Raw genomic sequence first — 27,790 nt, forward strand, 5'->3', positions numbered from 1 at the left:
AAAAGGATCACTTAGGGGGGCTTACGTAGAAGCAGGGAGATCAGTTAGGAGGCTCCTGCAGTAACTCAGGCAAGAGGGAGGTGGGCTTGAGAGAGAAGATCAAATGTCAGATTGATTGGGATTACAAATATTTAGTTTAAAAATATTTTTTTCAAAGCAAACGAATTCGTGAGGTTGCTCAATTTTGGTTTTAAAGATATTTTTTACTGTTTCCTTCTTGCAGACTTTGATTAGTGAGTCTGTATTTAAAGCCCCTTTCCCCCATTAATTTTAAATATACCATACTTAACCACTATAGCAGTTGTTGGATGTAAATAAAGATTTTCTTTTTCCTTCTTACATGTTTTCTTTTATGTATAGTTAAGGTTGAGATTATTTTTCCACCTTTTTCCCACACTTTAATCCTATCTGGCTTCTAAATGCCTTCAGAATTATTTGAAGCAAAGAATTCCTGCTGACTTTAAAGAGTATTTTACATTTGGATTTACCCAGTGGGGTATATAGCAAGAGTAGTGGAACCTTCCTTCCTTTCCATGCCAAGTAGTGTTTGGCAATGATATATGGTGATCGGTGAGTAGTCTGTTAAAAAGAAACACACTGAAATTCATCTCTTTGATTTGTTGTTTGAAAAGGACTCATTTTCAATTCTAAATCTAACCTGTTATTTTGTAGGAGAATCTAGTCTATTAATAGAAACTTTACTAACTTCCCTTTCATCTACTAGTATATCATAACATAATATAAATGAATTTTTGATTTGTAAAGATTTCTACATCTTATTGTTTCATTCATTTCATTGAAAGATGAATATTTTACTATACCAGTCCTCAAAAGAAAATTTCTTGTGTGTTATTTTTGGCTTTGTCAAACACAAATTATGTAGGCTTTATAATCAATGCTGATAACAAAAGAAGATATTAGATTGAGAAAGGATCATTCTTTATATAAAAATTTCATGGTCACTTATAAGGCAAACCTGTAAAACCATCACCTAATCTAATAAGATATGCTAACTAGCCCTTCTACCTTATTTGTTTTAATAGCAACTGGATGGGCTAGAGCTTGAAGGTGCATATGATATGAATACCTGAAACAGTTTATAGTAAATTTTCTTTTCTTCCTGCCTTGTCCTATCTTCCTTGATTTATATTCACCTTTCTCTAAAGATCTGCTCTTTACTCATTAAAATTCTAGTTTCATAAGAATGATTGCTATTGTTTGTTGGATGTGTGTAATGAGAGCATCCAAATGCATTGCTAATGGACTGGGAAACTTCAACCAGGAGATTATGATAAGAATGGTTAACATGAACCTCTTTCAACATTTATGAAGTTAAGGCAATCTGTGCAAAACTGACATTTCAATAGCTATATCAACTGTAGATCTCTTTGGCAGCATTTGCCACCTTAACAATATTAAGTTTTTCAATCCATGAATACAGGCTGTCTTTCCATTTATTTATATTCTTTCATTTCAACATTTTTTGCATTTTATTGATTAAATAAATATACTTCTAAGTATTAATTCTTCTTGATGTTTAAAAATTTTTACTGATTTTTGAGAGAGAAAGGTCAATTTGTCATTCCACTTATTTATGCATTCACTGCTGGTGTACAGTGTTGTGCCCAGATTTCAAGGTTCCCAGGACCCCCAGGGAGCCCGTCAGTCCGATGCAAAAGCAAAGAGTCCTTCATTTCGAACTAGTTCGACTCCCCGACCACACTCACCGATGCAATGGTAGCCCAGTGGCCGAGAGAGCGAGGCCTGATGGGATTGTGGGTTTTATAGTAAGGGCAGGGGAGGGGACTGTGGGCCCCGCCGATTGGCCAGGCGTGAGTCGGGTCTTGTTACACAGGATGTGGTCATCTCTCTGGCGCGCACGTCCCTTGATTGTCATTGGTTAGTTTAAAGAAATCCTGGGCGTGGCCAGCAGGGGCCTGGGCTTCCGGGAAGAAGGCACTCTCCTGAGCACATGGCGGCCGCCCCAAAACTGGAGGACCCAGGGCAAGATGGAGGGCGCAGTCCTAGCCCCCCCCCCCTCAGGGCGAACTGAGCCCGGGCTCCAGGGGCCAGTCCGGTTGCTGTGGGTCCAGCAGATCAACCAGTTCCAGCCCAGACAGGAAGTCCACATCCTCCATCTCGTTCCCGGGGGGCGCTGGCGATCGTTTCCTCCTCTATCTCCTCGGGTGAGGGCACGCGCCCCACCCCGCCGCCGCTGCTGCCGCGTGGGTCCGGTCCGGGGGCGGCGGGCAGGTGGCAGCCTGCGCCGGGCTCCCGCCGTGGGCTGGGGAGTCGGTGCCCGAGGCCGCCAGCAGCGTGGTCAGGCCCTGCGACAACTCGCCCTTTCATACAGAAATACCAGTGATTTTTATGTGTTGACCATGTAATATGCAATTTTGCTAAAAGCATTTATTAGCTCTAATGACACTGCTATACATTTAATCTGTTGCTATATACTGTTTTGACTGAAGAAAATCAGAAAATATGAAGAATGGGTACAGGTTTTCCTATTGGGGTGCTGAAAATGTTCTGAAAATAGTGGTGATGGTTGTGAATGTACTAAATGCCACTGAACTGTACACTTTAAAATGGTTAAAATGGTACATTATATGTCATGTGTATGTTACTACAATTATTTAAAAAAGAAAACAGATGTCTTTTATTAAGCCAGACATTAAGAAGAGATTTATGTTTGAGGACATATATTTTTCATAAATATATTATTTACATTAACATGAAATGGGTTTATTTTTAACTGAATTAATAAATACACATCTTAAATTGTTATTTGTTTTTAATTTTTAATATTATAAATATTGATAGCTATAAGTAATCAAAAGCTTGAGTCTTCAATCTTTAAGAGAATGAAAGAATCCTGACTCTAAAACGGTTGAGATCCACAAAGCTATTCCATAAAGTGTAGCCTTAAAATTATCTAAGCCATGTTATTGTATGAGTTTGATGGTACAAAGATTTTATAATATGTCAGCTGTGAATCTAAATGTTAGAGATTAAAGCATATTTAGAAAAACATCTTCTGATCATATTAGCTACCAAAATGTAAATTAGGTTAGGAACTATATTAGTGGTCTAGAGGGAGGAGTGGAGAAGTTAATGAAAGATGGGTGTTGGGAGCTGGAAAAGGTGGGTGATGGGTGAAGAGGGAATTAGGAAATCATGATTCAGTGCATTCAATTTAACAAATGAGTAATATTATGTGATTTTTTCTGTTGTCTAAGTATCTGTACTAATAATAAATAATCTACACTTATTATGTGCCAAATACTGTTCTAAGAGATTTATTATGTATTGTGGCACTAAATTATTATTTTTGAGGAACAATTTGAAAATAAGTTACTGGCATCATGACACTTTACCCCTAAATACCTCAATATGTCTCCAAAGGACAAAGACTTTTTTTTTCCCCAAAAAGCTTTATTGTTTTATTTGGTCCAATGCATGGGAGAGGGCCTCAGTGCGGTTAAAAGAATGGATAGTAATTTAGGGAAAAGGCTCAGGTAAAAGCCAGACACCAGGGGAATTCAGAAGGCCCCCTCAAAGGCCTCTGGGCTCCACAGGCTCCTAGTCCTGCTTGAGGGTGAGCCTTTCGAAGAGATACTCGCTCAGCCCAGCCTGGGGGCTTGCCAGCCTGCGGAGGTGAGTCAGGTGTCACCCATCTTCTTGATGAGTTTCACCCTCTCATCCCGGAAGTGGTTCTCCAGGAAGTCACAGAGACGAGGGTTTGTGCAGGTAGAACCCAGGGCCTGCAGCTCTACAAGGGCCTGGTTCGGGTTCCTCTCCAAGGCCAGGGCGGCTTCCATGGCGTCCTGAGTTTGGCCCACTCATCTTGGGGAGGCTTCCGCACGCCCTGGAAGGGAATGTGGCCACCGCGCTGGTTTTGCAACTTTAAGAGAAGCTCGACGCCCTCTCGCTTCTTCTCCGCCAACTCGCCAACTCGCGGAAGTGGCTCACACCCTCGAGAGCCACATCGTCAGGGTGGAAATAGAAGCCCAGAGAGAGGTAGGTGTGGGAGGCCCGCAGATGCCTGGTTGCCAGGGGGTTGACCGCAGCCTCCACCTCGGTGGAATGATTCTGACGAATTTGGGAGCTCATGGTTGTTCGGCAATAAGGAGTTAAGGTAGGAAAACAAACACCTGTGTGTTGGCTGATCCCAGAGCTGGTTCTGAAGGTGGTGACTGGATAAAATGGAGGAGAGTGGCCGGAGGTTGGGAGAAGGGGCATCTTTGTGTCTTTCCCGTCCAAACACTGTTGAAGCAAGAGACAGATCCAGGACCGCTGAGGGCACTGCCCAAAGGCATTCTTTTACACAACCACAACATAACTATTAAGAAATAGAATACTGATACAATTTTATTTTCTAATATTCAGTTAATAGCTAAATATCCAAGGTTGCCCTGATTTTATCGTTTATCTCTCTCTCTCTCTGTCTCTCTCTCTCTCTCTCTTTATTTTAAAATGAGATCCAGGATTTAATCAAGGTTTATGCAATGCATTTAGTTGCCATGCCTCTCTAGTGTCTTAATCCAGTCCAAAAGAATTCCACAGCTCCCCTCCCCCACCTAAAATGTTGCTCTTACGTTATTTTGATATTTTTGAAAAATCTAGACTGCAGTTGTGCTGAATGCACCTCAACTTGGATTTGTTTGATTATTTTTTCATGATTAGATTCCGATTAAATATTTTTTTTACCAAGAATCCCACATTAATGATGTTAGATACTTCACAGCACATCTTATCAGAAGGCACATGATGTGAGTTTGCTTTATTATTCGTGATCAGGCACTCTTCTAAGTACTTAATGCATTTAATTTTAAAACAACCTATGCTATAGCTATTGTTTTATTTCTTAAGATTTCAGTACTTTGTAAATAAGGACACTAAAATATTAAGTATTTTGTCTAGGGACATATAGGAGTAAACAGTAGAGCATAGTTCTAAATGCAGGTAGTTTTAGAAACTACTTTGTGAAGAAACTGATTTTGCGATTCTTAAGTCATCACCTACCTTCAGGGTATATAAGTGGAGGCCAGGAGATTGGTCTTGACGCTCATAGTGAGAATTCCTTTGGAGAGAGCTGTCACAGTACCATGGCAGGATAGGAAGAAGCTAGGAAAATTCCTGGGCAAGTGGAATGAGGAAAATGAAAAAAGAAAATAAAACAAAGCCAAACAGTTTGCACAGCTTGTAGCCAGCTTGTGAATCGCAAGTCCTTATATCTTCCCCAACCAAAGACACTTGAGAGCAAATGGTTTATACCTTTCCTCCCTAACCAGAGAATACATAGCTTAAATCACCCTGCCCTGGGAAAATAGAGAACAAAGACCCAATTAATACCACTTGTGCCAGCTAATCCCAAGGACAGATAAAGTCTGGGGGACAAAAAACAAAACCCCAAAAGCATTTGGGGGATTTTAGGTAGGAAAGATAGCTTTTAGGGCAGGAAGAGGGGAAGGGAAAGAAAAAAAAAGGGGGGAGCCCTAACTGGTTTGGCTCAGTGGATAGAGCGTCAGCCTGCTGACTGGAGGGTCCCAGGTTTGATTCCGGTCAAGGGCATGTACCTTGGTTGCAGGCACATCCCCAGTAGGAGGTGTGCAAGAGGCAGCTGATCGATGTTTCTCTCTCATCGATGTTCCTAACTCTCTATCCTTCTCCCTTCCTCTCTGTAAAAAATCAATAAAAAATGTATTTTTTTAAAAAAAGAAAAAAAGGGGAGTTTATCTCACCCACTGAACAAATAAGTCAAGCAGTCTTGGTAATTGCCAAGATAAAATCAGGAGATGTTCTCACAAATTCTGGGAAAAGTCATAACAATGAAAAGGGGGACTTTGAAATCTATCCTATCGGAGAGGGGAACCTTGAAACATATGGGAGGTAAGGGGAGTATAAAACTCTTGAATCTCCACCAGGTGGGGCACTCAGACTAGCTGAGTTGCATGCTTATGCTTTAGGCCAAGTGTATTATTATTTTTTTAATGTTTTTTTATTGATTTCAGAGAGGAAGGAGAGGGGAAGAGAAAGAAACATCAATGATGAGAGAGAATCATTGACTGGCTGCCTCCTGCACACTCCCTACTGGGAATCGAGCCCACAACCGGGGCATGCACCCTTGACCATAATCAAACCCGGGACCCTTCAGTCCGCAGGCCAATGCTCTATCCACTGAGCCAAACTGGCTAGGGTCCCAAATGTATTCTTAATAAACCCACCTGCTTTGCTTCCTTAATAAATTTGCTTACTTTGTTTCCACACTGCTGTCTAAATTCCTTCTCTGGAGCTGACAAGAGCCAGGCATTCCACTTCCACCACCCATAGGCAAAACTGGTGTTGAGTCAGAATCACTTGGAGAACCTGACATGGACTTTGAGGGACAAAGGGACTGGTACCTGACGCATCCAGAAACAATTGGAAAGTGAGTCTAACTCTGCCCTGCACTCAGAGTAATGGCAAGGGAAAGGTGTGGTGTTCTGAAGACCAGCTATGGGTATGACCAAAGGGTCTTAATTGTCTAAAGATACCACACCCCAAAGACATATCTAGAGGAAGGAAGTGACCCCTTCATTCCTGCGGTGGACTGAAAAGGATCTGTAATGGACCGCCGGAGGTAGGGAATGCAAGGCTAATGGCAAGTGGCCCGCCCAGAAAAACAGAGCCTGTGTCAGGTATCCCCACAGATGACAGTATTAAGAACTCAATTCGGAAATAATCTTCATTTTCCTCGACATATCTATTTCCCTGCTTTCCAACTCTGAAGGAGCCATAAAAGAGCATAATGAAAAGGGAGAAGTATAAGAATTGGGACAAATCAAGAATAAGATTGACCACACATTCCTTCCCCACTTTAGGCTTTATAACCTGGATCAGGCTCAAGCAAGCACAGAACTAACTCTCAAAGCATAAATGGGAAATGAAGCTTTGCATTGTATTATCTGAAAATGAGACTATTTGCTAATAATTACAAATGAATGTGAAACATGGGATCCATCCAAGATTTCATCCTGGGGACAGAAAAGAATGGTTAACAGTACAGGTTTTAATCAGTAAACTGAATTCAGTGAACTGGTTACTGATGTATTGAGCTCCTTTCCAAAATTTCCTCCTCATATTAGTCTCATACTAAACTCTGGAAAAGAACTTTCTCAGTCACTTCCAGACTGCCTCCGACCTTTGACTCTGATTTAGGAACAGTTGTTTAATGGTTATTCTCCTGGGAAAATGTCCAGAATTGTGTGCTGTGTAGCCTTTGTGTTAACTGCAAACAGAACTCTTCCAGTTGTTGGATGGTGTAGATTATCACTGACAGCATGAAATTTTTTCAGTAATGCCACCCAAATTCTATCCCTACAGAGGGAGCCAACTGCAGTTGTCTGAGCACAGTCCAAGCACTTGTTTGGATGTTGATTCTGTTCTCCCTATCCCACCCCTACGGCTACACCGTTAAACTAGGTTGTACAGGCAGCACTCCACATCAAAGGTCTTTTATTTCTTCCAACTCAGTCCCATTCTGTCCCTCTCTTCTCCTTTCAACACTGTTCCTAGATGATCCAGCTTTTAACCTTTGGCTTTATCTTCTATTTCCAGCACTATTCTTTCTCTCTAGACCAGTGGTTCTCAACCTTGGCTGCACATTAGAATCACCTGGGAATCTTTTTAAAATCCTGATTTCTGGGCCTCATCCTCCGGAAATTCTGTTTCTTTGTTACTAATGTTGTGGCCCCACCCCATAACAAAGAAACAGAATTTCTGGAGGATGAGACCTAGAAATCAGGATTTTAAAAAGATTCCCAGGTGATTCTAATGTGCAGCCAAGGGTGAGAACCACTGCTCTAGACCTTAGAAAGATGTGGTTTTTTTGGTTGGTAGGAGCATGATCATCCCCAGTAGGATTTGCCTTTGCCCTCTAGTCCCATTAGGATCAAGCTTTGCTCAGTCCCACTCCAGGAGCCATAGACCTCACACTCAGAACCTCCAATCCCTCAACAGACCCAAGGTACCTGCCTCTGGGTCTCTCAAGGTAGAAGTGAGAAGAAGCCTGCTACTTAGCATCCATCATCATTTTGTAGAAAGGATATAAGAGGAGAGCTGGTCTGGGAAGAGTGTCTTCCTTCACTTCCAATAGAGAAGGTGTCCCTTGAAGTGCTTCATGATCAGCTGAGCGCAGGCCCAAATATACTAACAAGTGGGAGATTTTGGTATATCCAACTGAAAAAAATTATTTCTTAATTGAAGGAGAGAAAAGGAACATTAATTGAGTCATGTATTTATGGAATCATTTTGCATAAAGAGCTAAAAAGTTAAATAACTTAAAATTTTTAAAAAATTACATAAAAATTGCTCTAGCCTGTGGTTGGCAAACTGCAGCTCGTGAGCCACATGCGGCTCTTTGGTCCCTTGAGTGTGGCTCTTCCTAAGCCTTAGGAGTACCCTAATTAAGTTAATAACCATGTACCTACCTATATAGTTTAAGTTTAAAAAATTTGGCTCTCAAAAGAAATTTCAGTCGTTGTACTGTTATTTGGCTCTGTTGACTAATGAGTTTGCCCACCACTGCCCTAGCCGATTTGTTTCAGTGGATAGAGTGTTGGCCTGTGGACCAAAGGGTCCTGGGTTCAGTTCCGGTCAAAGGCACATACCTCGGTTTCAGGCTCCTTCCCAGGCCCCGGCTCTGGCTGGGGGTGTGCAGGAGGCAACCAATCAATGTGTTTCTCTCATATTGATATACCTCTTTGTCTTTCCCTCTCTCTTCCGCTCTCTCTAAAAAATCAATGGAAAAATACCCTCAGGTGAGGATTGAAAAAAAATTACATAAAAATTAAATAAATGTCTTTTATTCTACTGAATGGTGATAATAAAGAACAGAACAGACTACAGTTTTAAATTAGGAGGAAAATTAGGTATTAGGTTGAAACACATGAACTTGCTGTTATTCAACCATTTTGCCCATGTTTGATTATTTTCACAAAAAATATCAATTTCATGTGGTTCAGGCTAATATTGATGTTTTAAATATTCTAATAACACTAAATGTTCTAATAGTGTTTCTCTGTTGTAAATGAATGATAATGTTACTTTAAAATTTTCTTTTGTATTATTTTCAATAACTTCACCCTGCCAGTAGAGTGCATTGGGTGCCTGGTGATAGCAAAGAAAAAAAATTATAATAAAATGTATGCAGAGATGCATCTGGTAATGATTTGCCTTTCCCTTTCTGCAATTGCATAATTCAAGTTGATGCTGCATAATTCTCTTTCCTTTTATTTGATTCCATATGGTGGCAGAACAACTACCAAAAGATGAATACTTTCAGTACCTTTCATATCAAAGCTGCAGCTTTCACATTCTGTTCTATTGATACTACATTTTGGCAGTGGATAAAGGGACACAGTTAAAGTCTCTGCTCATACTTGGGTTTTATTTGGGAAAGCTTTTCTTTGAACTAGTGACCACCCGTGATTTTATAATTATCGGAAATTAACCAGCTCAGCATTTCTTGTAGGAAATATTCACCGTTCACTTCCGTGCTTTTAGAAAAAGAAAAGAAAAGAGAAAAACTAAGGACTAATAGAGAACTCCATTTTGTCTGGGAATATTCTATGTGGGATTGCTTTAATACAATGCTGAAGCTGTATTTGTCTGGTACCCTTTCAAACAAAATCTTTAAAAAAACAACCCACCTTATTACTTTCTCAGAACCCTACAAAAAAGAAAACTCAAAAGAATTTTGATTTTTCTGAAAAATGAGACAATTCCAGTGTAAGTTTTCTGATATGACCTGACTTATATACAAGCTGTGGACAGAGCATTGAAGTTTTCTTCAGCGTACTCTTCCCCACCCCGCCCCCCTTTTTTTTAAACCACTTCCTTGAAAACCACTTCATATACCATACAAGTCACCCATTTAAAATGTGTAATGGTTTTTCATATATAACATTATTGATTTTAAAAACTGTGGTAAAATAAACATAACATAAAATTTGCCATTTTAATTAACTATTTTAAAAAAATATATTTTTATTGATTTCAGAGAGGAAAGGAGAGGCAGAGAGAGACAGAAACATCAATGATGAGAATCATTGATCGGCTGCCGCTTGCACGCCCCCCTACTGGGGATTGAGCCGCAACTATGAACTACTTTCTAAGTGTACAGTTTGGTGGCAATACTTACATTCACAATGTTGTGCAACCATCACTGTTATCTACTTCCATAAATTTTCATCACCTTAAGCGAGTACTCTATATGCCTTTCAGTATGATTTGAAATTCTTATGGCTATTTGAAGTTGTTTAAGTTAGGAAAGCTGGCTGGACATTGGAAAGATAGAGCACTTCCATCTTAAGTCTAAAGCTGCTGGCAGGGATGTCTGTATTAAGTGGACCAGGCACCCACACATATATAAACTTTGCAATGTCCTGCATCATTCTCAAACATCATCAGACAAATATTTCTTCAACTGGGTTGATTTTCCCACCCATATGGGGAATAAGACAGTGGGGGCTTTGTTTGCTTGCAGCCATGGGTAAAATAAGCATTACCTCAGATGGGAGAAGTCCTTGGTAGAGTTTGGAGCTTCTGGGACAGCAGATCCTATAACCCAGCTCAGATGACTTTATCATGCTATCTGGGGTAGATTCACCCCATTGAGGATAACTGCATTGCATCCTGTGGTGCAGGCCATGGGGTGCCAAGTGGGAGACTCCTCAGGCCTCGGAAGAGTGCTGAGGAGCAACACTGAAGAGAAGTGTGCCCTCTCTCACTGTAGCCTGGCCCAATATGTCAATGAAGTTTCAGGGACACTTTGGGATTTTGTCAGGCAGATCTGTGCGTAGGAAAATTTCTCATAATTTCATCTTCGAACAGTACTGAACTCTGCACCGAGTTTAGCTCAGCGATAACTGAAAATACCTGCAGTGAGTGCTTGGGTTAAGATGTCAGATTCATTTTGTGACCCAGTCCACTAGGAATGTATATGATTATTAGAAAGTCTTTGAAGAAATCACAGTATTTTAAAATAGAAAGGTCACTTTTATAGTTGTTGAGAGGAGAAAGTATTAATAATTGGACATTATTAAAGAGAAAGATTTAATAGACAGCATGCTTATTCTGCTTCTTACTAACTTTGTTTCAAGATGGGATACATATAAATGGAATTTAAAGAACCTTATATCAAAGATTTCAAGATTTTATATCAAAAGCTTTACATCTCTCCTCTTTGCTCCCTCCTCCACATCTCCCAGGAAATCCGCTATTTGAATTTAACATTTGGTAAGTTTACCATAACCCATGGGATGTTTTCTAAAACTTTAAATTCTTTCTCACTGTATTAGCAGGCATGTAAATGCAAGCTTATTACAAGATAATTATGCAAGGAGTGGAAACCTTATAGTCTATTCTATAAATAAAGGCTAGACAGAAATCATAATCTTGGCCCAACTACAACTTAAGGTTAGGAATGAAGGGTTTGTTTGCTTCACCTGCTCCCAAACCTCAAGTAATAAATCTTGAAAGCTTCAATATTGATTCAACAAAATGAATGGCTGAGCCATTTCAAAAGGACTCTGACAAGTGGACAAATGCTGCCATGGTGATATTTTGATATGCAGTGTGGTTTCTGAGCTTTGCTGGTTTCCTCCCCCTGCCATTAAAGCAAAATGCAAAACCATGGGAAGTACCACACACAGTGCACCTAAGTCAGAGGCAACTAGGGAAAAAAAATCTTAATTAGCTGTTCCTAAAAGATTAAAAATTCAATATATATTTGTATTTGATTCATGGGTAAATTCCTTTTAAACTGTGAGAAAATGCTCTAAGACATCTTTCTTGTTAAGGAAGAGAAACAATTATTAATCTAAAAATAGTCTCAGCAATTTTTGTTTTTGTAAATAGATTTCTTGAGGAAAAATATTTTTAACTTGGGAAGATAAAGATTTAAAATATTTTTCACAGGACATAAAATTGTACTTAAATCATTCTTTGCTAATGTATCTATCTATCTATCCTATCTAATAAAACAGAAACATGGTAATTAGCGTACGACTGCTACCGTTCCCATTGGCTAATCAGGGCAATATGCAAATTAACTGCCAGCCAAGATGGTGGCCGGCAGCCAGGCAGCTTAAAGCGAACATAAGGCTTGCTTGCTTCAGTGACGGAGGACTCCAACATTCCCTGCCTGCCGCTGCCGGCCTCTGAGCTGCAACTCTAAGCAACTGTGTTACAAATATAGAAGCTAAACAAAACCCCAGAAACCTGCTTTAGTCCGCCGGGCTTCAGCCAGCAGGATTGCAACATTGTTTCAAATACAGAAGGTAAACAAAGGCCAGAAACCTGCTTTCAGCAGCGGAGACCTAAGAGCTGGAGCCAAGCCGCAAAGCTAAAGCTGGCCCAGAATTAAAAAAAGAAAAAAGAAAAACAGGAGCAGTTGGGAGCTTCAGTCACCCGCCAGCCTGAAAACAGCCCTCAGCCGCTCACCCAGACTGGCCAGGCACCCCAGTGGGGACCCCCACCCTGAAGGGGTTGTGACCAGCTGCAAACAGCCATCATCCCCTCACCCAGGCTGGCAAGGCACCCCAGTGGGGACTCCCACCCTGATCCAGGACACCCTTCAGGGCAAACCAGCCGGCCCCCACCCATGCACCAGGTCTCTATCCTATATAGTAAAAGGGTAATATGCCTCCCGGCACCGGGATCAGTGTGACGGGGGCAGCGCCCAAACCCCCTGATCGCCCTGTGGCTCTGTGTGTGACAGGGGGCGGGGCCACAACCTCCCTATCTGCCCTGCTCTGTTTGTGACGGGGAAGGCGCCCAAACACCCTGATCAGCCCTGCTCTGTGCCTGATAGGGGGGAGCTCCCCAACCCCCTGATCGCCCTGCGGCTCTGTGTGTGACAGGGTGCGGAGCCCCAACCCCCTGATCGGCCCTGCTCTGTGTGTGACGGGGTAGAGCCATAACCTCCCCATCGGCCCTGTCCTGAGTGTGACAGTGGTGGCGCCCCAACTCCCTGATCGGCCCTGCTCTGTGGGTGATAGAGGGCGGCACCCCAACCCCCTGATCGGCCCTGCTCTGTGCGTGACAGGGAGGAGCTCCCCAACCCCCTGATCGGCCTTGCTCTGTGCATGACAGGGTACGGAGCCCCAACCCCCCTGATGGGCCCTGCTCTTTGCGTGACAGGGGGCAGCGCTCCAACCCCCTGATCGGCCCTGCTCTGTGCGTGACAGGGGGTGGCGCCGCAACCTCCCCATCGACCTGCCTTGAGTGTGACGGGGGCTGTGCCCCAACCCCCCAATTGGCCCTACCCTGAGCGTGACTGAAGGTGGCATCGCAACCTCCTGATCCTCCCTGCTCTGTGCATGACAGGGGGCGGCGCCCCAACTCCCCAATCGGCCCTGCTCTGAGCCCGACCAGGGGCTGCACCTAGGGATTGGGCCTGCCCTCTGCCACCCAGGAGCAGGCCTAAGCCAGCAGGTCGTTATCTCCCAAGGGGTCCCAGACTGCGAGAGGGCACAGGCCGGGCTGAGGGACCCCCCTCCCCCCAGAGTGCACAAAATTTTGTGCACCAGGCCTCTAGTCTATATATAAAAGTGTAATATGCAAATCGACTAGATGGCAGAATGACCGGTTGCTATGATGTGCACTGACCACCAGGGGGCAGACGCTCAATGCAGGGGCTGCCCTCAGCCCTCAGGCTCTGATCGCCCAATGGGGCTTGGGGAACTGGGGTGGGTGGCGGTGGATGCGGGCGGCGCCAGGCCAAGGCGGGTGCTAGCAAGCGGAGCCCTGATTGACCTGCCAGTTGCCCCACACACAGAGGGCGATCGATGTTGGCAGCAGGGAGGGGGGCTGGCTGCTGGCAGCTGGCAGCCAGGTAAGATCTGCCTCGATTGCAGGCCAGACCTAGGGACCCTACCCGAGCACACATTTCATGCACCAGGCCTCTAGTAATGTAATAAAATATTGCATATGGCCATAAGAAAAATAGAATATGTGTAACCAAATACTACTAGTGTGTATATTTAGATTTGTAAGAAGGTGAGATTATTTGATAGAAAGCAATAATCCACTTGGCTATTACTTGATCTTAATATTCATTTCATGGAGCTATTTAGCCATTACATGTGTATTCTTTTATTTTTAAAAATATTTTTTATTGATTTTTTACAGAGAGGAAGGGAGAGGGATAGAGAACTAGAAAAATTGATGAGAGAGAAACATCGATCAGTTGACTCCTGCACACCCCCTACTGGGGATCTGCCCGCAACCAAGGTACATGCCCTTGACTGGAATCGAACCCGGGACCTTTCAGTCCACAGGCCAATGCTCTATGCACTGAGCCAAACCAGTCAGGGCTACATGTGTATTCTTTTCTTTATCATATAAAAATATCCAGATATTAAAGAGAGGTACAATCCCATTATGGCAATGAAAAGAAATTATGTTAAATATTTAATGGGAAAATGCATTTAAATACATAATTATGCCTGGCTAGCGTGTGTGCTCACTCAGTGGTTGAGCCTCCCATTCCCAGTCAGGGCACATGCCCAGGTTGTGGGCGTGATCCCCAGGGGTGTGTGTGCAGGAGGCAGCTGATCAATGATTTTCTCTCATCATTGATGTTTCTATCTTTCTCCCTTTCCTTTTCTCGAAATCAATAAAAATATGTATATTTTTAAAAGAAAGATAATTCCCTTGTTGAAAGTCAGTAAGTTGGCTTTTCATGGAGAGAAAAGTTGGGAATAAAATAACAATCCTATTTTATAAATGAGGAGACAGATATTTACCAGATAAGCGTATGTACGAGTAGGTTCCTCACTTCTCCTACTTCATCAATTTATGTGCAAATTCTAATGGGGTGAACAGTTCAGGGATACTTCAGTCAACGAAATGTGCTTAGGAACAAAAAAGACTCAGTAGATGTGTTTTTTCCCCCAGAAAGAAAATCGGGAATTGCTTAGGGGTGGAATGCCCCGCTGTCTAGGTGAGGTGGTTCTTGTGCCTAAGGGGTTAGTCTAGAAAGTTTAGTCAAAGCCAGGTCTGGAAAGCGTGCATTGCTCCCTGCGCAGCCCGCCAGGATGCACAGACAGAGGGTAGGCATCACTGTGCGCTCGCAGGTCAGCCTCGGCGCCTAGCTGCTGGAAGAGTCCATTAGACATGGTCAAGGCAGGGTGTTCCCGATATCGGAGCACGGACCTGGCTGCCCGCTGCGCAGATGGAGATGCACTGCCTTGGGCGGCCACCCCCGCTCCGCTGGTCAGGTGAGCGCAGCCCGGGGAGCCTCTGGTCCTATTGGGGCAGACAGAGCATGGAGGAGGGCGGGGGTTGGGGGTAAGATAAGGGGGAGGACCTGATACCAGGAGAAAGAATAAGCAACCCCGGCGCTACGTGTGGACGCAGGCGAGAGCGAGAGCTAGAGTGTGCGAGGGAAGGACCAGCGGGGACAGCAGGGCGCAGGGCGCGCGGATGTCGGTGTCTCCGGGGCCAGGTAGGCTTTGACGGAAGGGAAGGTGCTGCGAGCATCCGAGCATCCCGGTGCCCGGGCACCGCAGCGTTGGTAGCGGCGCGGGGTCGCTGCTCCGCACCTGTTGCTGGAGGTGGGAGGCGAATGCGTCCTGGGCGCGCTGGGCTGCGGCTGTGCGGGAAGCGTGGCGTGCCTGCCAGGCGCCCCTTCCAAAGATGCTTGATCTCAAAGAAGATGAGAAGTGAATGAGCGGAGGGAAAAGTTTCCTTTCTCCTCTTTCTGCCTGTTTGAAACCGAATCCCAGCTTTAATTTTAAAGATTCGTTTGGAAAATAACCGACCCCAAGCGGCGCGCCATAGGTAATAATAATGGGAGGGTTGAGATAAACTATGTTCCAAAATAACTGCTGCGTCCAAGTACTTTCAATGAAATATACTGATTTCAGGGGGCGTGGAATTATTCTGGAAATTAGATATATGTATTTAAAGCATACACATTTTAATGTTTTAAACCATTTTAAAATAGTCCCCCCCCCCCAAAAAAAAACCCCCCACAAAAAACAAAAAACGAAAACAGCAATTGTGGCAGTGTTCATTCGGGGATAAAAACGATGTTAAGGCACGATATTAGCTTATTTCGTGAAACTTATGTTTTAAACGAACTTTTTACATTTACAAAATCCACAACCTTAAAAAAATGTGTAATGAATTTATTTTTAAGCTGCACACTCGTTTAGAAAATAATTTTAAGAGTTCATTTTAAGAGTACAATTAGGAGAAAGCTAAAAAAATTGCCTTAACTAATACAGCACTGTTTAGAAATTCTTGCTGAAGTTATAATCTTAAATAACTTAAGAGTTGTTTCCTTCCCTTTGTGTGTCATTTATCAAAAGAGTCAGATAGAACCAAAAAAAAAACAACAAAAAAAAGAAGATAAGAAAAGGCAAGTAAAATAAAAGCAATTTATTTTGGGGTGATTTCTTAGGCTACAGGGGGTGCCAAATACACTCTGAACTGTGTTGTAATAAAACATATTAAATGTATAGATCTGCCATTAACTTACAGTGACTTTGGACACACACCCATCCTCTGGTCTTTAGTTTCTTCATTTATAAAGTAAAGGGATTAGACTAGGTGATCGAAAAGACTTATTTCAGCCAGAAATGATATGTCTCATGATTATAACTTTTTAAAAGTAACCAAAATGAGTTCACTAAGAGAAAGTATGACTGAACCCTGTCTCCATGTTATTTCCATGATGAATGATATCAGCAATCATCCTGTATTGAATGTCTGCTATGTAACGGTTCTGAGAAGCTCTTTACATAGATCATTTTATTTAACACTCAACAGCACCACCATACATTAAATGGCATTATCTAATTTACAAATAATGACTCTGAAGCATGGAAAGTTTAAGCTCCTTGTCCTAAGTTCCCCAGTTAGTAAGGGCTGGGTCATGGGTCCCCCCCCCCCCACTTCCCCCCACTTCCCAGTGCTCTGAGCATCTACACTATACCGAATGTTACGATTAACAGCTGAAACCACCTGTAAACACCAGCTAAGAAATGACTGAAATGTAAGACCATAATGGGATGGAGGTCAATTATATAACAACACTGAGTCTTGATATCATCAGATATAGAAATGATGTATCAATCAACATTTACCATATTTTCATAACAATTGTATTGTTATGCTGTACATATATTGATCAGATATTGAATGCCAACTGTATTCATTGTCAGAAAATGATAACATGAGATATATTTGGAACTCAAGTGTTTTTATGGTAATAAGAAGAATGATTACAAATAACATGAAAGGCAGAGGCTAATGTTAAGCAAAAGTATTTCAGACGCTTCCTACTTGGCGGTATCCTTGCCCCACCTACACCCAAAAAAAGAGAGTGGTCACAGCAGAACTAGCTGTGACTAAACCCTTCTGACCATATTCCCATGATAAATGATAATAGTATGCATCGTTTATTGACTGTCTACTCCAGGGGTCCTCAAACTACGGCCTGCGGGCCACATGCGGCCCGCCGAAAACATTTGTTTTTTTACTTCAAAATAAGATATGTGCAGTGTGTGTAGGAATTTGTTCATAGTTTTTTTTTAAACTATAGTCCGGCCCTCCAACGGTCTGAGGGGCAGTGAACTGGCCCCCTGTTTAAAAAGTTTGAGGAGCCCTGGGACTCTACTCCATGTCAGGAATTCTCCTGGGCCTTTTGAATAGACTAACTTTATATTTAATGATCAAATGCTATTATCCTGATTTGTAGGTGAAGAAACTGGAAGGACCCACCAAGAAACACATTTTGCCTTTGATTAAGTCTGCGATCTTTTACTGTTCAGAAATTATAGGCTGTGAACACAATATCGAAATCCTTAAGCCCTGGAGGAGACTTTGAGCAAACTAGACCTACCCCTTTGTTTTATATCTGGGGAAACTGAAACCTTAAAAATTTGAGACTTAAAGTCACATATTCTATTTTTCCAGTTATGATTTTAGTTATGTGTACCTTCCCATAAACTAATATGTGAAAAGTATGTTAGCAGGTTAACTTGGTCATTAGATGTTTGATTTATTGCCACTCAACCAAATACTGCCTCCTGCCCTTTTTTATATTGCTGTCCTACTGTTATTGAAAATTTCAATGTTGCCCCGATTAAGATACAAAATCTTTGAGGACAGTGACTGTATTGTATATTTCTAGAGTTTAGCAAAGTGGTTAATATATTGAATAAATGGTTTTGTCACCTTCTTACCTGTGATAAGTCATTATTTTATGCACTGGGTCCAAAATCTATACAGTGGAAGCATTGTGTCATCACCACTTTTATCTCATGTAGAATAATGAATCTAGACAATTTCCAGGTTCTTATAAAGCATATTGAGCTCCTTAGATGATGAGTGTTTAATTTGAATATAAAATGTAGTGTGTTACCATGGAGAGATTCGGATGGGCACTTCTCTCATTTTGTGGGAAAAAGCACACAGTTAAGTATTACACCCAGTTGAGTATTCATCTCTGTCTCTCTGACTTGGAAATAACTTTTTTTCTGGTTGTTAAAAGAATATAAAGCCCGGTAGGAAATTCAAACAGTGTAGAAAAAGAGAAAAATCACCAGGAACTTCACTAGGTTTTGGTAAACATCCACTTCTCATCTTTCTTCCCTTATCTCCTGCTGAATCAGAGTGAGAGTTATTGAAACCATTTACAGTTTAAAGCTCTATTTAATTTTAGTATTCTATCACTTTCAGGCAGCTCAAACTTCATATAAATAAAGATATTTATTGAGAAATGAAGATAAACATACTCCTAATAAACTGGACTCTTTCTATCTCAGGCAGAATGAAGTAGTGTAGAAAGTTGATTTCCCCATGGAAATGGATGCATGTTTATTTTTTTCCCTTCTCAAGGCAGGATTGGGGGTCAGGGAGCATCTTCACATGTATAGGGGGATCCCCAATATGCCAGGATGTGAGGCCACAGAGGAAGCCACAGCACCTGTGTTCTGTTGCCCTGGTTGAGGTGTGGCAGAGGAGGGGAAGGGTGGAGCTGGGACACTGGTGGTTGTGGTAGGACAAAGACTGTGTTTTCTGATTCCACTGTGACACCCTATACGCTTTGAAATGTACCAGACCGGGTCCCTCTCCCAGCTTCTGGGCAGGTGGTCATGGGACCCTTTCTGGTGCAGTCAGGCATAAGTCTGGCTGTACCTCAGAATGAGAGCAGGATGCCGATAGGGCATTTCTCATTCATTTATTCATGATTCTAATAACACAGAATAGACACTCTTTCATATAAATGGGGAAACTGGGTGCTGGAATAGTTGTTACCAAATGAGTTTTGAACTAATACAAAATTATTGGGTATAAAGGGAGGTTGGGGATCTTTTTGAGAGAGACAATGATAGCTGTTCCATGTGCATTCGGATGGAATTACATTGAAAATATGCATGTATTATTTGATTATTTTAATTTTATAAATTTGCTATTCAAAATTCCTTTTCCCTAGGCACATTTTCTTAATTTGCACTATGTATTTGAGCATAGAATTCTTTCATGCTTTACTTTATTAGGGGCTTAACAGGGCTTAAGTCCAACCATCTGTTCACATCTTGGCACATCAGCACATTGGAGGTGCTGGAAGGGGCTAAATAAATTTCCCACATTTTAAAGGTTAGGGAAGGAGCTACCTTTGTGAATAGATTTCAGATGTTTCTCAGCAAGACAATAGTGCAGAAGTAGAGTAAAAATGCATTTTATTCTTTGAAGCACAAGGTTCCCTGTCTGTCTTTAGTTTTGCTGAAAGGCAATTAGCATTTCAACTAGCCAATTTGGTTACTTGCAATGAAGTACTTGGATTTATAATTTGCTGTTCTTGTCTGAGTCTGTTGAGCTCTGGCTCTTATGTAATCCCCTCCAAGTAGCCTTCTCTCCAGCACAGTTATTGTTGCTGGTCTTACACAACTAATCAATAGAGAGTTTTCCCTGCCTTCAACTGTAGGGTACAATAGGGGAAGGAAAATGAAATGCCAGGCTAATAAGTGGGTGATTGTAATTATTGCTAGCCATTGTTGAAATGTGGCGCAGGTGAAAGGTACAGAATAGCTTCAAATAAAATGAAGCATTGTGTGGTACTCTTAATAGTTTATTTCTGCATGCAGAATGCACAATAAACAGAAGATATATATATATAGTCATATATATGAATTAATTAAGATGACTGAAAATTAACAAAGAAGAAGCAACTCTTAATTTTTTACATTGATTTTGCTTTCTTTCTGCAAGAAAGAATTCCATGGAGAATATGGGTAAAAGAGAAAAGAAATTTTTAAAGTGTTATAACAAATGAACAAGTGCTCTGAAGCATATTGTGGAAATAATCAAGGGTTTGTATTTATGTGTTAATTGAAAAGAAAATCTTTTTAGCTTTAGTTATGGATTCTGATAATTAGGTAATATTCATATACTTCATGTATACTAGTATATTCAGATTCCTTTGAAGGAAACACTGCCTATTATCATCCTTTTGTTAGGATAATTAGACTGATATCCTTTAATCCATGTCATGGGCAGTAATTCAATTTAGCTCAACTTTTAATGCAACACTGTTTTTGCAAAGTTGTATTTATGTATTTATTTGGAAGTAAAATAATACATTTTTTTACTTTTCAAATAATGTTTAACTGAAAGAAGGCCTAATATAGAGAACTATTTCAGAAACAAGCCTTGCAAGTGAGCAATAAAATTTTGAGACTATATATATGAAAGAATTGCATTCTCTTCTATATTTCCAATCTGTGATATAGAGAAAAAGCCCTATCTGCAGCTATAATTAGCATCATTTATATATTATTCACGTAAGTTCAACAGCATTGATGAGCAGGAATGAAACAAAGAAGGCTTACCTGACCTCTGGCAGACTAGTCAGCTAAGGATGGAAAGTGTTTTGGAAAAAGTGGGACTTGATCTGGACTTTGAAAAATGGTGGAGGAGAGGAAGTAGAAAGAAGTACAGAGAAGGCCCTGGGGAGAAGCTTGGATCAAAGGAGCTGAGGTAAGAATGATCCAGATGAGTTGTCCCAGATATACATAAAATCAACTTGATGGGAACTGTTGAAAGAAAGGGCTAGCAGTGCAGGGTGGGTTTTAATTTTTTAAGAAAATGAGACATAATTCACTTAGCAAAGAGAAGAATAATCTTTTAAAGTGATTTTTCAGTGGTATTTATTATATTTACAAAGTTGTGCAACTGTCACCACTGTCTATTCCAGAATATTTTCATCACTGCAAAAAGAAGTAATATATATATACATATATATGTATATGTATATATATATATATATATATATAAATTTTATATATAAAAAAAGAAATCACTTACCAATCTGCTTCACTCCCCACCCTCTCCCCACCCCCATGTCCATGGCAACAAATCTACTTTTGTCTCTACAGATGCGCATGTTCTGGACATTTCATATAAATGGAATCATATAAATACATGGCCTTTTGCATCTGCCTTCTTTCACATATCATGTTTTCAGGGTTCATCATGTTGTAGCATGTTTCACTACTTTATTTTTTATAGCTGAATAATATTGTATGAATATTTTGTTTATCCATTCATTAGTTGATGGGCATTTGGACTGTTTCTACTTTTGGACTGTTACGGACATTTGTATGCAAGTTTTTATGTAATCAGATTTTTCAGTTCTCTTGGTTACATATTGCAGGGCAATAGGGAGGGTGGATAAAAGAGCCAGGATGCATTTAGAAGAAATGTATCCCGTTTCCTTTTTTTTAAAAAATATATTTTATTGATTTTTTACAGAGAGGAAGGGAGAGGGATAGAGAGTTAGAAACATCAATGAGAGAGAAACATCGATCAGCTGCCTCCTGCACACCCCCTACTGGGGATGTGCCCGCAACCAAGGTACATGCCCTTGACCGGAATCGAACCTGGGACCCTTGAGTCCGTGGACTGACGCTCTATCTGCAGAGCCAAACCAGTTAGGGCCCATATCCTGTTTCTTATATACATTCTGTTAGGCCCAGGGCCATATTATGGGGCAAATGCTTCAGGTATGGCTTGCAGATTTATTACTTCCAACTTTCTTTGCACAGATCTTTGCCAATTAACTAAGACATTTAAAGCACCCACATTGTGAGAAAACAAAGGAACAATTTGCAATCAATGACTCCTCCTTCACCCTGGGCTATAGGTTTTCCTAAAAAGGGAAGGATGGTAGTGGCGGGCATAATGATTGACCTATCTAGGATATGCTAAAATCAGAAATGTGATTGGATGTTGTCTGAGATACACTGAATTCAAGTCTCTGATGATTTCTGCCTTTTCCATAAGGAGTCATCTGAATGATGACTGGTTGAGCTATCAAAATGAGAAGATTTATTTTTTATTCTAAGACAAATTGTGGAAGCTTTAACAAAATGTTATTTTGTTAGAAATTTAGTAAATCACTTGATTGAGAATTGGGCTTTAAGTAAAGACAAATCCAGTTCAATAATGTATAGTTTGTCAGATATCACTAATTCAGTTGTGCAGGTGATTGCCTTTATGTATTTGTATATTTCAAACCTTGACTAGTTTTCTGAAAGGATCTGTTGTACTTCATAAAATAAATTGACAGTATTTGTCTTTCTCTGTCTGACTTATTTCACTTAGCATAATTCTCTGTAAGTTTATCCATGTTATGGCAAATGCTATTATTTCATTCTTTTTATGTCTGAGTAATAGTCCATTGTATATATGTATAAATTTTTTATCCACTGGTCTATTGATGGGTTCTTGGATTGTTTCCATATCTTGGCTATTGCAAACAATGCTGCACTGACTAGGTGTGGATATAGCCTTTTGAATTAGTGTGTTGAGTGTCTTCGGATATATACCCAGAAGTGGAATCACTGGACCACAAGGAAATTTCATTTTTAATTATGTGAGGGACCTCCATATTGTTTGCCATAGTGCTGTATCAATCTGCATTTCCACCAACAGTGCATGAGGGCTGGTTGAGCTATCCTCTTTTCTCTATATCCTCATCAACACTTGTTTGTTGATTTATTGATGGTAGCCATTCTGATAGGTGTGAGGTGATATCTTTTTGTGGTTTTAATTTTCATTTCTCTGATGGTTAGTGATATTTAGCATCTTTTAATATGTCTATTAGCCATCTGCATGTTCTCTTTGGACAAGTATCCAGGTCCTTTGCCAATTTTTTAATTGGAGTGTTTGGTTTTTGGTGTTGAGTTGTATGAGCTCTTTATAAACTTTGGATATTAACCCCTATTGGATGTATCATTGGCAGATATCTTCTCCAATTCAGTAGGTTGCCTTTACATTTTTTAGTTTGATTTAGTCTCATTTGTTTAGTTTTCTTTTGTTTCCCTTGCCTGAGGCAATATATCAGAAAAAAATATTTCTAACCGAAATGTCAGAGAGTTTACTGTAACCCATTTTGAGTTGATTTTTATCTAATTCTTTCATCTCTGAATGATCATTTTAAAATTATTTTATTAGGAGTTAAAAACAGGTACTGTTCTAACTCTGTCATTCTTGCCACATTAGCTAGAATTTTTTAAGAAAGAACTTTTCCTTTAACAACTAGGCAATTGGGTTACCTGGAAAAGGTGTTTATCCAGGATAAACAGGATAAATATTTAATTCCTCCAATTTAAATGTTAATTTCAGAGTAAGGAGTTGATGCCCTAGTTACTTTCAGTGGAGACCAATGAGCTTTATCTATCTATCTATCTATCTATCTATCTATTCTTAGGAACACTAGGATTTGTATATTCAGTATGTTACACATAGTTGTAGTCATTATTCTCTTAGATGCACAAAGATTTTAGTCTTTGGCCAGTTGGAACACTTTCATGTTCTTGTATCCCATTGACATTACTCCATTAATCTTTGATAGCTTCTTTGCTGGTACAAGATGTTCTGGTTCATTTTACATATTTCCCTCTCTAGAGTTCAGGTTTCTAGAAGATTCTTGAGTAAACTTATAACTGCGTTTTGAATTCTATACCCAGTAGTTTGCTTTCTTTCATTTGTGACATGTTTCTTTGTCTTTGCATTTTGGCTGCTTCCTTGTGTTTGTTTCTATGTATTGGGTAGAGCTGCTATGTCGTCTTGAGTTGTTAGAATGGCCTTGTGTAGTAGGTGTTCCATAGGGCCCAGTGGCTCAGCCTCCCCAGTCACCTGAGCTGGGAGCTCTAGGTGCAACCCTTTGTGGGCTGTGAGCACAGTCTTGTTGTATTAGACTTGATTGCTGTTGGTGTCACTGGGAGGAATTGACCTCCAGGCCAATTGCCTGTGAGGACCAGCTGCAACTACAGTGGTAGAGCTGCTATGCAGGAGACGCCCCTATGGAGCAGGACTTGCTTCAGTGGAGCTTTGGTTCTCACTGAGTCTGCCCTTGAGTGTGTTGCTTATGGATGAGTAGAGTTGTAATCTGGTCTGGTCTGACACTGGCCACTGGGTACACTTGCTTTTGGGTCTCTAGGGAGGTGCAGAGTCAGCCACTGCCCGGGGCCACCCAGTAGGAGCTACAGAGAGATCTGCAGATTCCTCCTCTTTATATTCAGTTTGGAAGTGCCCAGATGAGGCCCAGCTGTGAAGGAAGGCAGGCTGGTGCTGGTGCCAGCTCTTTGGTCTTTTATTGATAGGTTTGGGCACCCTGACCCAGCTGCAGCTTGTTTGAGAGATTTTAGCCTGAGCAAGGACAGGCCATTAATATTCAAAAGCCACTGCACACAGCTTGGGTGGGTTGTAAATTGGATGAGGCGAGGTCTTAGGGAATCACCAAGGTGGAGCAAACAGAAATGGCTGCCAGTCATCCCTGTGACCAGGGAGGTCCCAGCATAGGAACAATGATCCCTGCAAGCACTTCCATCTGGGAGAAAGCTGCCCCCGAGTTCCTGCCCTGATACCAGATAATCCAATTCCTCCTCGTATGTGTCTGTGTTCCCCAGATCCTCACGCTGGTTCTGGAGCTCAGAGGAAGCGGGACTTTGTAAGTTCAGTTCATGGTGCCAGCCTTTTAAAAGAACAACTGCTTCTCCAGCAGCCTCTGTGCCACTGAGTCCCAATCCACACTGATTTTTATAGCCTATAGTTCTTACTGCTCGTAGGGACTTCTTTTCCCAGCTCTGGGACCTTGGGCTGGGAATCCTCGCTCCTCCTGGCGGCCTCCACAGAGATGATCTCCCTCCCAATTAAAAAAGCCGCCCATGTAGATGCCGGACCAGCTCATTTCTTGCCTCCGCACCTCCTACCAGTTTCTGTGTGCTTTCTTCTTTACTACTCTAGTTGTAGGACTTCCATTCAGCCAGCTTTCCATTGGTTCTGGATGATGAGTGTTCTGTGTTTTAGTTGTAATTTTGATGTGGCTGTGGGAGGTGGTGAGTACAGGTGTTTACCTACACTGCCATCTTCCCCAAATTTCGAGTCCTACTTCTTGATATGTCTTTGTGGAAGCTTTGGTTTTGTTAATATGAATTTGGTGAGTTAATAATAATGCAGCTATTGTTTCATTACTATAAGTTAGGCAATGTACTAAGAATGTTATGTATATTATTTCATCTAATCCTCATGACTACCTTTTGAGGTGGATGACTTAATTCCATATTTTCATGAGAAAACAGAGATTTAGAGAAATAACCGAGTTTTGGAGACACTAAGCCACTTCCCAAGCTAACATAGAAGAAGGTAAGACTGAGCTTGGATTTAACCTAGGCATTGTGACTTCAAAACAAGTGTTTATAAGTTTGTGTAACACAGTTCCTTCATTAAAATAATAATAAAAAAGAGTTGATCAACTATTTAGAATAAGAATCATACAGAGGAGGATGCCAAGATGAAGCATTGTGCCCAGTTTTCAGGAGACCAAAGTGTAGTTGGTGATGAATGTAGTTATAACTCAAGGAATAACACTGTAAATGATTTATAAGAGAGAGGTGCTAAATCATCTCTGCTATGTGGACGCAGAGTCAGGGGACAGAGGAAAAGGGGATGTTGGGAGGTGTAGCGCTTAATTTTGGTTTGAGACATATTGGAAGCACTGGTAGGACATCTGTATGGAGAAACCCAGCAGTCAGTTGAAAGTGTCTCTGGCTCAACATGAGGTTTAGGGCTTTACTTAAGAAGGATTATTGCCTCCTGTAGTCAAAGTAGTTTGCTAGAGACTGTGGGGTAGCTAGGTGGAAATGTCTAACTAGTTGACTGATTATATGAGTTATGCAGGATATAATTAGGAATCAACAGGGGAAAATTGTTCTGTAGTCATAGGTTTGGGAAATAATAACTTAAATAAGGTTAAGTCTGTGTTTAGGCTTTCTTGGTGCTTGTTATATGCTAAAGTATTTTGAATATTTAAGAAAATATAGTGTCCATGCAAACATTTTCTAAACATAATTCACAATAGAATTCTTTAGTCTGGTCAAAATGTGGGCATAGTATTGCACAGAACACACTTTGAGGAATATTAGTTGGAGCTTATGTGAAAATTTAAGAGTTGGAATTGGGAATTTTTTATAGGGACTAGAAAAACCTTAGATTGCTCCAAGGGAAAGTTTAAATTTGAGGTGGAAGCTTAAAGCAGCAGCAGGGCTGAGGATGGATAATTGTTTGTAGGTAAGAAGACTGCATTTGGGTGCAAGGGAGATTGGAGAGAGGAATGAAGGGAGGGCAGGAAGATAAGAGATAGATAGATTAATAGGAGTAAATAAAGAAACATGAATGAATGGGGTCAGAAGCATAGGTGTTGGCTTATTCTTAGAGTGGGTGTTCCATATTTGGAGACAGTGTGTGGAAATGGAGAAGGAGAATGTTGAGGGAATGAAAATGAAATCCCCTAAGTGTTTAAAATATAAAAAAAGGTATTATTGATGCAGTCATGAAAACAAAGAGGAAATATTACTCTAATTTCAAGTGTATTAAGATGTACAATTCATTTTCAGTAACTGTTTACCTATCAGTGTGGAGGGTAAACAACTGATCTAAAGAGGGTTTACCTTTTCTTTACCTAGAAAAAAGAATTTCAAAATGAAATTCTATTTTAATGTCTTGCTTTTGGCATGTTTGCTGCCCCATGCCCAGAACTTAGACAATGCCTGGAACATAGTAGAGACTGATTATTTTTTGAATGTTGTCAGATGATGAATGGATATTAGAGCCAAGCACATCAATAGGGTCTACATGCCACACATAGGTTACCTTTAAGCTCTTTTAAACTTGTGTGCATGAACGAAAAGAATAAGCTCTTGAAAGGACTTGGCAGTAAACTCTGAAGCTGGAGAGAGCTGGTTAGGGACTCTGGCCCGAAGATAGCGTTAAAGAAGTGGGATAGGCAGGAGCGTGGCCCTCCTCTGAAAGATAGTGCTGACTTATGCCAGGAGGGGGGACTGGTGTGGCCTGAAGGCCACGGCCTGAAGCAGCAGGCCCAGCAGATGGAGGAGGACTAGGTTCAGACAAGGCACCAGGTCCTGAGGCTCAGTGGCACCTGGAACACTGTAGTCTGAGAGACACCAGACTTTTCGGAATGCATAGCCACTGGTATTCTGGGAGCATAAAAATAGGGGCCCTCCAAGAGGTAAAACTGGATTTCCTTTAAGCATGATGCTTGGAGTCTTGAATAGGATTTGATTTAATTTAATTTGGAGAAGTAATAACATGGTGACATATTTGCACTATGGGTGTTGTGGACTAGTTCATACTTGTCACATACTGAGGATTCCAAGGAATTTATACTTTTCATTACAAACAGCCATAGGAAATTTTCAATCAAATCTAA

At 41.0% G+C, this 27,790-nt stretch overlaps 1 protein-coding gene and 1 pseudogene across 1 annotated transcript in view; one reads left to right on the forward strand and one right to left on the reverse strand.

Moving 5' to 3' along the window:
- Positions 1-3,582: 3,582 nt before the first annotated feature.
- Positions 3,583-4,113, reverse strand: LOC118656180 (annotated as a pseudogene).
- Positions 4,114-20,917: 16,804 nt separating this feature from the next.
- ADGRV1 (adhesion G protein-coupled receptor V1) overlaps positions 20,918-27,790 on the forward strand; it is a 459,983-nt gene continuing 453,110 nt past the window's right edge. Inside the window, exon 1 of the mRNA XM_036308704.1 lies at positions 20,918-21,036. Coding sequence (XP_036164597.1) covers positions 20,918-21,036 — 119 coding nt within the window. The remainder of the gene's footprint in view (positions 21,037-27,790) is intronic.

This window comes from Myotis myotis, unplaced genomic scaffold (assembly GCF_014108235.1).
Source record: "Myotis myotis isolate mMyoMyo1 unplaced genomic scaffold, mMyoMyo1.p scaffold_m19_p_5, whole genome shotgun sequence".
In the NCBI taxonomy this organism is placed as follows: Eukaryota; Metazoa; Chordata; class Mammalia; order Chiroptera; family Vespertilionidae; genus Myotis; species Myotis myotis.